This window comes from Aspergillus brasiliensis (genome assembly GCF_001889945.1).
Source record: "Aspergillus brasiliensis CBS 101740 unplaced genomic scaffold ASPBRscaffold_9, whole genome shotgun sequence".
NCBI lineage: Eukaryota > Fungi > Ascomycota > Eurotiomycetes > Eurotiales > Aspergillaceae > Aspergillus > Aspergillus brasiliensis.
The window spans coordinates 980,329-992,507 of NW_027137450.1; the positions used below are offsets into that span (position 1 = coordinate 980,329).

The following is a 12,179-nucleotide window of genomic DNA, read 5'->3' on the forward strand; positions in this document are numbered from 1 at the left end:
AAGGAGGTGGTCAAGTATCTAACCATCCTTATAACATGAACTACTACTAGGACTCAGTGATGGGGTCAATTATGCGACCACAATGGCAGGAAAGTGGACAAAGATGGGAAAAACCCCCGTGGATTACTAAGCACTGTGACTGTAACTCACTAACCTAACTTACACACATCTCATAATTCCAGCGCACCTCACCTATTGAACCTCACGGGAAAGCTATCATATCTGGTCGGAGCTAGTTCACATTCTGTCTTCTCATGCCGAATTCTGCTTCAGTAGAAACCTCTCGTCGAACAATGTCATATGGGGCTCGCTCGAGATTCCCTCCGGGCAAACCGTCCGCTTCGTCACGACGACATGCCTGCGATCGTTGTCGAAGGCAGAAGCTAAAAGTAAGGAGACATGATCGACACGCCCCTTTCCCACCCCCCGCGCTGACCGGTATGCGCTCCATCAGTGCGATGTTGAGAAGCCGTGTTCTCTATGCATGCGCTCTGGCTTTGTCTGCGAGACAACCTCGGCACCTTTGCGGTAGGTCGATCGTTGTCCCACCGGCTACGTTGGAATCCTAGATTAAGTGACTTCTAGCAAGTCGATCCGATCCTCTAGGTCTTCCATTTTGCGGGATAGAAGCAGCTATCATTTGCGGTCCGATATGGGGACTCCCGTAGGAGCTGATCAAGCCCGTCGAGGCTTCCATCACGGCCTCAACAAGCAGTTGGAATCCCTTGCCGAACCCCATCAATATCACCAAGCATCTGCAGTGGAGCTTACTGATCAGGTAAGACCACCGATACCCGGCATTTCTCTTCGCCCATGACCACTGATGTTCAGGCCAGCTTTTTCAAAAGCACGATCAAGGGTTGCAAGCGTCACCGGCGGCTCCTGGGAACACTTCTGCGCTTCCTGGAGGGGCATTTCTGAGCACCCGAATCCTCGGACACACCAGCAAGGAAGAAAGTACTAGCCTCACGGAACACTTCCCGGGCCTCATCCTTCCATCTCGGGCGGTCTGTGACTTCTTGTTGCAATCGTACTGGGACTCGGTTCACTGGTTCACACTGCTCTTCCACATTCCGTCGTTCGAGCACAGCTACCGCCGGATTCTCGATGATCAATGCGTAACTGCCCGGCAGAGAGGCACTGCAGTCCTGATCCTCATGGTGCTCACTCTGGGGGCCACATATGCCCCGGAGGAGCAAAGCATGCAAGTTGGGGTCTCCCGGTCGGATTTACATGTCCTGCAGAAGAGTATGCTGAACCAGATCCAATCCCACTTTTTCCACATGTTAGACACAGGAGGGGTAGAGTGTGTGCAGTTGTGCATCCTGCTCAGTACATTCCACCTCTACACGGGTCGACCGAACCTGGCGATGCCCATACTGGGCGCGGGGATCCGCAGTGCCCAGGCGCAGGGGCTGCACAAGGAGGCGCTGTGGGGCCCTGCGAATGAGATTGTGGTCGAAGTTCGCCGGAGAACTTGGTGGGCTCTCTATGTTTTTGACAGGTGCAGTTGCCTGCTGAAATGGAGAACAGTTAGGATTGACCCGTGGATGCTGACGTCCGGCCAAAAAACCAGGTTTGCTTCCATCACCTACGGTCGGCCGCCTTCGATCAGCGACTCGCATTGTGCGGTGACCATGCCCCGAGATCTGGACGATCTGATGACGGTGCATCCGGTATTTGGCGCGAATAGCCATCGTGCATCGAATGCTGCCGTCCGGCCCCCCGCTACCTTGGGCGCGTATCAGAGGCACAAGTTTGAGCTCTATTCCATTGCCGGCCCCATCATCGGCGATATTTACGATCTGAACGAAGGGAAGTGGGAAGCGGTCATAGACCAGGCTGTGGAGATTAACACGAAGCTGGTCGCATGGTTTGACACGCTGCCCGTGGAGCTGCGACTGGAATGCCATCTCGACCTGGACACCTCGCAACTGACTCGGCATGAAGCGGAGGTGTGCCGGGTGTTCGCGCTGCAGGCCTTGGTCCTGCAGTTGGCGTACGACAACATCCAGATCATCCTCCATCGACCCTTTCTCCGATACCCACGGCGCCTGATGACGCAGGGCGGCTCTCGCAGCTTGGACTCCGACGCGCGGCCTACCAGCTTCGAACAGTGCGAGCACTGCGCTCGGCGCACCTGCAGCATCGTGCCCCGGTACCAGAGCGTCCTGCGCGCCGCCCAGACCACCCAAGCTGCCGCATACATCGCCATCCAGAACTTCACCGCAGGCGTGACCCTGGGCATGGTGGCTCTCTGCAGCCTGGGGTCCGTGCAGTCCTTGGATGCCAAGCGTGGGGTGGCGAATTCCATTGCGCTGCAGAAAATGCTCGCCGCCTCCTCCGTCGTATCGTCGCAGACGGTCAAGGTCCTCAAAGAGCTGCTGGAGCTGATCTTCCGTCGAGAATGGCAGTGTTTACTCGGCGAGCCCGCCGCGGAGCCATCATCCTCCCCGAGTCGCAGTGACGGAATGATGCATGAACAACCCAACGGGCGCCCGCGCCCGGCGGCCCACCGTGGTGGATTCGCAGATGAAGGGGGCCTCGACCCGTCGTCCATGTCGGCCATCATTCTCAACAACCGAGCAAGCATGGAGCAGCTTTCGCCCCATGTCCCGGGGGCCTCCGAGGCCCGGAGGGATGCGCAGGGTCTAGCCGAAATGCAGCATGAGGGGACGAACGCGGCCGCGCCGGGGGACGAAGTCGCCAATGGCTTTCCCTTGGTCTGCGGAATTGATGAGGCGCTCGAGTTTGTACAGCAAGGTGTGTCATTTTCTTTTTTTTTTTTTTTCTTGGCGTAACCCTTGCACTGTCCCTGTTCAAATGTTTCAGTGCGTCTAATCAAGCAATTCATAGTCCTGTGGGAGAACTCCGACCCAATCATACCTCCGAGCAACGAGATAGTGGCCACCACCGGCATGCAGCCCGAGGCGTCCGCACAACCACCGCCATCTGTCCCACCAGAACCAACCATGTCCGACTCCTTAGGCAATCATCTAAGTCCGATGGCCTCGATGGCCGAACCCGCGAGTCACGGCCAAACTAATTTCAATGCTCTGCAATTAAGTCAGAGCTGGATCTGGAACCCTACCGACTTTTCTTGAGGAAAAAAAGAGGTGCCAATCCGTCATTCAAAGCGGGAGAGACAGAAAGTCCAGATGACTTTGATGGATCAAATGTAATCCCGGAAGGGAGAGGGGGGAAGAACAAAGTCCAAGGGGAGTGACAATTTGTTGCGCAGTTATCTCGTGATTAAAGGAACTTTCTGCGGAGGCTAACATACAGAGGCAATCTGCACAAACGGAATGAACTCCGCTGTTACTCACACACACACTTACAAACTCTCACACTCTCTGTATCTCTGGTTTCACATATCTCCTCGACATGACACAATTAATCCCATCTCTATCAACAACAACAACAACAACAACAACAACAACAATAACAACAACAACAACAGCCCCCGGCCCCTTTATTTGGTCGCCGCAGTCAGCTAATCCGTCCATTCCCCCCCTCCCTCGAACTTGTTCCCCACAATCACCATACCCATCCCCATACCACCAAAGAAAAAAGAGATTACCGCACAAACTGCTCCACAAAGCCCGCCCCGAGCCCGACCCGCTCGTAATGCGCGCGGGCGGCCGCCAGCTTGGAGAAGACGTCCTCGACGCCTAGCGGGCGGCCCTGGGGATCGACGTAGATGTACGCGCCGGTGACGTGGAATAGAGTAACCATCTCGGCTACCCCGGCGGGCACCTCGAGGGTGTGGATGTCGCCAGGCGGCTCGAAGGCGTGGCTCCCCTCGGTCGCCCACCAGGGGTGCTCCAGGTAATGCCAGCGGCCACGCAGGACAGTGGCGTGCACGGGGCCGGTGTGCCGGTGGCGCGAGAGGATGCCGCTGCGGCGCACGCGCAGCAGGTTCACGAAGTAGCCCTGGCTGACGTTTAGGAGGAGGGGGCAAAACCAGACCCCGGGGGCCTGGGGGACCCAGAGGCGCTCGTCGCTCACGTCTTCCGAGGAGGTGGTGGTGGTGGTGGAAGTGGCCAATGCAAAGGTCACGGCGTTGGGGATGACGAGATCGGCGGAGACGTGGGGTAGGGGGTCGCCCTGGTATGGGGAGGGGCGGTCGTGATGAGGCTGTTGGTGGTGGTCGTGGTTGGCATGGTCGGAGGAGGTTGTTGGGGGTGCGAGCATGGTTTGAATTGGGGGAGAGGAGGGGGTGTTAGTCGGTGTGGGTTGTCTGTCAATGAATGAATGGTATGGGGAGGGAAGTAGGAGCGAAATGCAGTTGGTGGGAAGGGAGGGGGGGAAGAGCGTTTATAAGCTTGATAGTATATATATGCCATTGTATACATCATTGGATGACTCTGTCTGTTCTCCGTGATCATGTTAAAGATTGAGTGTAACTCAGGATAGGACCCTGCCCAGGTGGACATCACTGCATTGTTTGTTTGGAAGTCCGGTGGAAGCCGGTACTGACTTCTAGTAGTTGCAATCGACTTCCGTACCGCGGTGTAGTCCGAGTCCGGTGGAAATCATCCAAGATGTTGACCGGGCTCACGTATCATGGCAACGGAGATCTCGTCTCGAAACTATAGATGTTCGGCTTAAGAATGCTTTATTGTCAGGTACGTACAGTACTTGCTCGGTTTGTAGCACAATCTAGGCCATAAGGGGTTGTAACAAATAAGTAAACATAATCAAAGGAATGAGTATCAATAAGTCTCCGCGGTAGAGGAACTTCATTTTGTTTCATTTGACTAGCTAACGTACTAATCAACGGTCGGACGGGCCACACGGTTGGGCGTGCCATCTGGTAAAACTATATAAAAGATACTTTTTTGAACACAAGATATAACAACCATTAAAGTCTAGAAGGATTAGATTTGTTTTCTATAGATGTTAAATAATATAAAAGATCTTCATAAATATATTTAATGACTTATCATATTACAATACCTGTATTTCAGTTTATTATATAAAACTTTGATCTAACTATACTATAAATAAAAGTACATGGGATATTTATTCTCATATATATGATCTAAAAAATGAACAATACATCACTTCTACGACCGCTTCCAGCCGGTCTATTCGCCAGTGCGGCCTAATTTTTGGAATCATCGTCAACGCTGCCCGTGTTGTGGTTTATTAGCAAAACATAGGGAGACTTTCGTATAATTAGTCCAATTTTGACCGTAAGAAGACTTACCTATTATCGGGCTCTGCTTCTTGCCTAGTTAGGAAAGTGTTTGCTTAATCACTCCCGTCCAAATTACGTGCGAGTAGCGACCACCATGATCTACGCAGAATCGTCTATCCTAATCAAGTATAGCTTATGCTAGTTTCGCTTTTGACTTGACAGGGGAAACAAGAAGTGCAGAGTGGCTGGTTCCCCGGAAAACGTTATACTTGAACTACCGTCCTACCAACCCCGCCAGCCTGCACCCTGACAAGTTACTTATTATTAAATAGTCTAAAATAATTTTGGAGTACTATTTCTAATAAATAATAGCATTCAATTCCGAAATCACTACATGCAAAACAGTGCAAAATAGTGTTTGTTTAGCGTGTCATTTTCCCGCGCTGGACAGGCAGGGCATTTCCATCTAACATCCAGAACTCTGTTTTATTGCCCATGACAGTGCATTCTTTGCCTGGAGTGATGGACGAGGCATACCTTCCGCAATGGGGCCAGTTACCCGTCGAGCAGTACTTGATCGTGAGTGTTTTGCGCCACTATTGTTGTTTCCCCTGGTAATAGAAGGCCGAGCGTGGCTAATATCTTATAATGAAGAAACACTGGGATCACTCCTCATCTGAGCCCACTGGAGACCAGCGCCTCCGACTGATCCACCGGTTCTTAGATCTAGATGAGATTCCGGGGGAACTGGACCCTACTTATCATGCCTCGGAGACTTACGAAACACCGTCACGTTTCCCTGCGGCCCATGAAATTGACAATATCCTCCGCCCCTGGCGCTCTGACAATCTGCGGAAGATAGCGTGGAGGATTTGGGGGAGTGACAACAATCAGTTGATTTTGTTGCGCACTCACTATAATGCCGATGACAACGACAAGATCACAGAATTAGTAGGGTCCGATGAGCTCGACGAGGAGGATATAGCCTGGTGGGCCCTTCTTGATAATCCCGAACTCTTCAATTTCGGCGACCAGTGGTGGCGAGTCTTCGATATCTTGCCAGAGTTAGCCGGCCCTTTAAATGGTTATAGCCGCCTGCCGAACCCAGAACATATCTCACGGGGTAGACAGTCTTTCAAGAATAAACTACCGACCCTCAAACAAAGCGACGAATGGAGGGCGGATCGTGATAATCATATTGAAAGAGAGAGCGCATTTCTTCGGCGAACAGCTTCAAAGGGCTATTTTGCTATTGCGGATCTGAAAGCTTTTGAAACGGATATGCTACGGTTAATCTATCACGACGGGAAGACGAATATTGTCCAAGAGACCCGGATAGAATTCAGTGAGCAGACATTTGCTGATGTTGCTGTTGAATGGGAAGAGTTGTCGCTTCCTTCTCAATTATGGGAGGACGGAATGACTGGTGAGATGTACCGAGTGAATGGGGAGCTAGGAAGGGAGTTATATCAGCTAGATGAGGCTGATCTGGAATAAGGATGGGTATAAAGAAGTCCGACGGCCATGTGAGCGTAACTAGCGCCAATATGATAGCAGGTTGGAATTAACGTACAAATTCTCCCGGACCCCAGCTAGGTTGCGTATTGACGGGTCATATTAGTACATCTGGTAAAGTCGCTCCCTTCGGAACAGTTTACGGTGACCTCCTTGTATATATATAGTGTACCAATTCTCTTAAAAAAGCTCACAACTTATGGTCTCAATTTATAGTCCAAGAATAGAGAATGTGGGGAGTTTTCAGGTGTATGAACAAACTACCCATGGGAGATTTGATCGTGCTTCCTTCGTTAACGTTCCCATCTCCCCTGTTCATCTCGGAAGCGCCTCAGAGGGTAAATTGGCCCTGCGACGGGTACGTCGCAACGAGGCAGCCCATGATTATATGACAAGAGAAGCCATCTAGAAGGTATACAGATTCTTCCTGAGGCGCCAATACTTTCAGCACTGGACATACCATGTTCCAGATAGACACAATATTATCACCTGACTTTCTGTCCAACATTCCTATGAAGCACCCGACAATACCCCTGAGCGGCTTTGGCGGTTACGGATAACTTAAATCAGGATCTCGTTTAAATAGAAAATCAGTTTCTTCCAAGAATTTTCGTCCCTTAAGAGGATCTGGAAGAAAGCCCTGAGTGGATGGTAGCGCCCCTTGGAAGTTTTGGCAGTCCGTGGTGATGACCTGGGCAGCCTCTCTGAGAAGCTCAGGCCTACGATCCAAAAGGTGGAGGGGAACTGGAATGTCACACATCCCAGGCTCTTTCAATGCAGCAAGAGCATTATTCAGACCACGATAGGATCGAGTGCTCTTCTTTGACAAACACATTGTTATAACCAGTTGAGCCAGAGCAGACTGTGTGTCTGTGATTCCCAATTTCTCGATCATCATGTAGACCGAGGTTGCATATGTTTGCAAAGCATTATTGGCAAGTCCAATATCCTCCGACGTCGCCACAATAAGACGGCGAGCGATAAATAAGGGGTTCTCGCCTGACTGGAGCATTCGAACAAGATAGTATAGCGCAGCATCCGGATCACTGCCTCGAATTGACTTGTGGAATGCTGAAATGGTGTCATAGTGCTGGTCACCCGAACGGTCGTAGAGTAAACTCTTGGTTAATGAATGCTTCAACTTCTCTTTGGTCATGTTCGGTCGCCTGCATATATCCGCAGCAATCTCAACAACGTTCAGTGCGATTCTACTGTCACCATCAGCGAAGCTGGCTATGTATTGAAAGAATTCATCATCCAGAAGCGGGGATGACTTCAGTGTCTGTGATTCCACCGAACGACGAAGGATAGCCGCTATATCATTGGTGGTTGGCTTCGTGACGGTGAAAATCCTGCATTTGTACACAAGAGCATGGTGAATATTCAATGACGGATTCTCTGTTGTCGCGCCGATGAGTATAATTTTATTTCTCCGCACGGCATCGAGGAATATATCCTGTTGTGGACGCGTGAGTCGATGTATCTCATCGCAAAACACTATAGATTTTTGCTGATCCTCGTACACATCCTGCATAGCCTTCCTGACGATACTTTGATATTCTGTCGTCGTCGTAGTCGAGCTATTGATCTCGTAGAATTTTGTTCTCATCATCGGCGCGATGATCCTTGCAATCGTAGTTTTGCCGCTTCCTGGGGGCCCCCACAAAATCAGATTCGGAAGATCATCTTGCTCAATTAACTGTCTGAGTGTACCATTGGGCCCGATCAATGGTTCTTGACCGACGACATCATCGAAGCACCGCGGCCGGACATGTTCAGCTAAAGGTGCAACGCGAAGATGTAGTCGCTCCGTTGCAAGCTCAGTCGATGGTGAACCCGTATCTGATTTCTTGCGCGCGGTGTTGGGTTCCTGTTGAAAGACCGCTCTTTTTAACTGTCTGTCACCAGCGAGCGGGACTGTTGAATTGTAGCCATGCTGCAGGTGATGTTGTTCCGTTGTTCCTAGAGCGATGGCGCGACTCTCACCTTGCTCGCAGTCAGTTTCGTTTGCAGTAGAAGATGCTGGACTCTGTAGGTGGGTTGCGATGAATGTCTGGCAGCCAGAATCGAGGTGTCCGTTGATGTCGGACAGAGCAACATGTTCCTGGCATATGGGACACCTGACCATGGTTGAGATGGGGCTAGCAGATTCCATCAGGTTTTATTTTTTTTCGATCCTATCAAAGGTCGAACGTCTCATCGCTGCAAAGAGTGAATATAACAGTTATATTATTTATGATGCTGCGTCAGAGGTCTCGGCAAATGACCGGTCGTGTGACTAGGCAGATTTATTCTCGCGCTTCTCTTTTCCCCGGAAAGGCCATAGGATATCTCCCTCACAGAGCACAAGAGGCTGGATACAAGTAGAGAAAGTTAAAATCTCGCGTTCTGGTCTAAAATGGAAAATGAGCGGATCCCGATGTGGGCCAACCGCCATTGGGTATGATTGTACGGAGTATAGCCAAGACTTCTCTTCTGGCTGAAGCAAGTGGGTCGTTCTATGAAGCTGTTCATTATACACAAAGTCAGGCATTCAAAACGATTATATATGCTAAGTATGAGAAATCTAAACCGTAACTATCTGAGAAACTTGAAGATCGGGAGTGTGTTACGTTCGATTATTACCCCATACATCAAATATCTAGCAGCATGATTCTCCAACTTTGGGCGGTGATGCTCATTTCCAGACACTTGCACCAAGGATTCATCCGACCTAGATGCTCCTTTTGTTGATTCAGGCATGGTATCAAGTCCGCCCGTAAAAGAAGCTTCTAGATAGCTTTTTCTATAGAGTCTGCTAGTCTCCTTGACCTCATGTAGAGCTTCTGACTGTTTCGCCATTTGTTCTTTGATACGCACCCTATCGACACCAAGAACAAGAACATGGTAGAGAAGCAGCCTAACTAATGATACTTGCGTCATTTTTCAATAACAATATTGCATTCGTGAATCAGGGAAAACGTTTGTATCTTGGGTTGATGTTGAACCAAACTCCGTCTGGATATCCTCAGAGCTGAACTAAGCAGCCGTGGTTGCCATCCTCAAGATCACATCCTTGTCGCAGAACTCAACCACCCTCTTGACTTTAGACCCATCCTCATTGAAGTACAAGAACCAAGCAATCTCTGCCCGGTACGTTTCTCCGTTATTGGCGTGCACCTCTGCGACAGACGTAAAAGCGGCCCGGCGGGCTTCAGTATCGATGATCAGGTTCGCCATGATGTTGTTCGTGAATTTCAACACCTTGATGTCCTTCGCAAACGTCTCCTGATACTTTGCTGTGTCGAAAAAGAAGTCCGCCGGTAGGCCAAAGGCATGAGGTACGGACGAGGGAAGCAGGTACCGTGTGCAGTCCGCTGTAACGTTGCGGTTGATGATGGAGGCGTCGTTCCGGACCGAGCCCTCTTCGTACGCGGATAGGAAGGCTCGTGCTGTAGCCTCTATGCATAGTCTTAGGTTCATCGAGGAGGACATGATGAAGCGAGCTGTTGATATTCTTCAGAAAAGTCGAGTAGGTGAATTTGAAGACAGTGAGTGGTGCCCGAATAGCAGGAAGAAAGAACGGCAGATATGTCCCACGAGGCTTCCTACCTATTTATGTCTAATACGGAACAAATATCTGCTTACTACCCATTAGTTCAACTTCCAAGGGACCCCGTATTAGGCCTTCGCGGGGATAGGAGTAAATCCATAAGTTAATCCCGACGTTGGAATGATGCTTCACCGACAAACTCAATTGAGATGATCTCGTGTCTTGCTATTTACCTCTCCCATCACAGAGCAATAGTGTTTAACTATAGACCGCTGTGATGACAATTTCCCCCTTCTCGGCCTAGTGCGCGTCTCACTAACGTTAACCAACTGATTCCGGATCTCCCGTGGCTTCATCTTAGCCCCAGTCGCTGACTCTAGGTCCCACAAGATAGTTAACTCCGGAGTCCCGGGCCTTTACAGAATAGACTTGATAATCAGTAACTTTATGTAGGGTTCCATGGGGATAGAGAGAGTGATTAATCCAAATGGGGAAAAAGTGTCATCACAGTGGGTCATGGATCAGGGATTAGAATAGAATAGCAAAAACCGAGGAAAGGACAGAACATGTCATCAGATTACTCGATTTTGATGGGAAAGGTATGCAGGAGAAGAGGCGAAATTAGCTTTCGGCGAGCTGAACCTACCGCCAGAAAGGATCTTCAATGGTGATTCGTAAGTCATAGGCAGTCTGCCTAAGCAATGCTCTCCTGCAACGAGCCCACGGTGCAGTGGAGACTTTCAGTCAGTTGACTATATAACTGAACCACCTTGCTTCTCCTGCCTCGACCTCAGTATCCAACTCGTCCAACGATCAATATCACACCATTCCTTCTCGTGATATTTAAGCAAAGACTTGCTCCTCATCATCAGCTTTCAGAATCCCCTCGCCAGCGCATATCATGTCACGTTACGCTGAGGCCCACGCCAAGCCGAACGGCCCTGGCGATGCTCGTCCGACGGCCCTGAAAATCATCAAGGACGAGGGCGTTGAAGGCAAGCTCAAGGGCGAGGTCATCGTCATCACCGGTACGTCTTCTGGCATCGGCATCGAAACCACTCGCGCCCTGGCCGCCACGGGGGCCACTCTCTTTCTCACGGCTCGAGACGTCCCCAAGGCCCAATCCGCCCTCGCTGGTATCTTTGAACCTTCCCGCATGGCGATTATTGAGATGGACCAGGCCTCTCTCGCTTCGGTTCGCATCGCAGCTGCAGCCATTCTCGCCAAAACCTCCAAGATTCACCTTCTCGTGAACAACGCCGGCATCATGGCCATTCCCGACCTGCGCCTCACCGCCGATGGCCACGAACTCCAATTCAGCACGAACTACCTGTCGCATTTCCTTTTCTACAAGCTCTTGGAGCCCGCTCTCCTGGCTGCCGCCTCCGCCGACCTCCCGTCCCGAGTCGTCAATCTCGCTTCCTCAGCCCACAACGTCCACGGGATCAATGACACCGACAACTACAACTTCCAGAAGGGCGGCTATGACCCCAGTGTGGCCTACGGGCAATCCAAGACGGCCAACATTTACATGGCGAACGAACTCGAGCGCCGCTATGGCTCGCGCCACCTACACTCGACGAGCGTCCATCCCGGCCTGGTGCAGACCGGGCTGACCCAACATATGCCCCCGGATGCCTTCAAGGGAATGGGGCACTTGTACCCCACCATGAAGAGCGTTAAGCAGGGTGCGGCAACATCGGTCTGGGGAGCCGTTGGCAAGGCATGGAAACATAAGGGCGGCAAGTACCTTGTTGACTGTGCCGTGGCAGAGCCGTATGCAGAAGGAGATGACAAGTTCACTGCGCTTGGATATGCCCCATACGCCTATGACGTCGAGAAGGCGAAGAGGCTTTGGATCGACTCGCTCGAACTTGTAGGGTTGCGGGATGAGGAGTAGGGAACCAAGAGAGGCCCGAGGCATCTTCAGTATACTATCAGGCTCACGATTTCCTTCAAGTATATATATATATATAAAGAAAAGACGTA

At 50.8% G+C, this 12,179-nt stretch overlaps 6 protein-coding genes across 6 annotated transcripts; 3 read left to right on the forward strand and 3 right to left on the reverse strand.

Annotated features, from left to right (window-relative positions):
• Positions 1-293: 293 nt before the first annotated feature.
• Positions 294-3,104, forward strand: ASPBRDRAFT_197810 (uncharacterized protein; the record flags this gene model as incomplete). Its single annotated transcript, XM_067621139.1, has 6 exons — positions 294-389; positions 455-528; positions 586-778; positions 837-1,504; positions 1,577-2,763; positions 2,857-3,104. The coding sequence occupies 6 exons, from the start codon at positions 294-296 to the stop codon at positions 3,102-3,104; spliced, it is 2,466 nt and encodes an 821-aa protein (XP_067477357.1).
• Positions 3,105-3,340: 236 nt separating this feature from the next.
• Positions 3,341-4,486, reverse strand: ASPBRDRAFT_651043 (2,4'-dihydroxyacetophenone dioxygenase family protein). The gene has a single exon (XM_067628511.1). The coding sequence runs from the start codon at positions 4,192-4,194 to the stop codon at positions 3,577-3,579; it is 618 nt and encodes a 205-aa protein (XP_067477358.1). The 5' UTR covers positions 4,195-4,486; the 3' UTR covers positions 3,341-3,576.
• Positions 4,487-5,665: 1,179 nt separating this feature from the next.
• On the forward strand, positions 5,666-6,640 carry ASPBRDRAFT_130056 (uncharacterized protein; the record flags this gene model as incomplete). Its single annotated transcript, XM_067618196.1, has 2 exons — positions 5,666-5,722; positions 5,798-6,640. 2 exons carry the CDS (start codon positions 5,666-5,668, stop codon positions 6,638-6,640), a joined length of 900 nt encoding a protein of 299 aa, XP_067477359.1.
• Positions 6,641-7,208: 568 nt separating this feature from the next.
• Positions 7,209-8,786, reverse strand: ASPBRDRAFT_130228 (uncharacterized protein; the record flags this gene model as incomplete). Its single annotated transcript, XM_067618212.1, has 1 exon — positions 7,209-8,786. One exon carries the CDS (start codon positions 8,784-8,786, stop codon positions 7,209-7,211), a length of 1,578 nt encoding a protein of 525 aa, XP_067477360.1.
• Positions 8,787-9,676: 890 nt separating this feature from the next.
• Positions 9,677-10,132, reverse strand: ASPBRDRAFT_130277 (uncharacterized protein; the record flags this gene model as incomplete). The annotated part of the gene is made up of 1 exon (XM_067618214.1): positions 9,677-10,132. The coding sequence occupies one exon, from the start codon at positions 10,130-10,132 to the stop codon at positions 9,677-9,679; it is 456 nt and encodes a 151-aa protein (XP_067477361.1).
• A 959-nt stretch (positions 10,133-11,091) lies between these two features.
• ASPBRDRAFT_129472 (uncharacterized protein) lies at positions 11,092-12,090 on the forward strand (the record flags this gene model as incomplete). The annotated part of the gene is made up of 1 exon (XM_067618140.1): positions 11,092-12,090. One exon carries the CDS (start codon positions 11,092-11,094, stop codon positions 12,088-12,090), a length of 999 nt encoding a protein of 332 aa, XP_067477362.1.
• Positions 12,091-12,179: the final 89 nt, after the last annotated feature.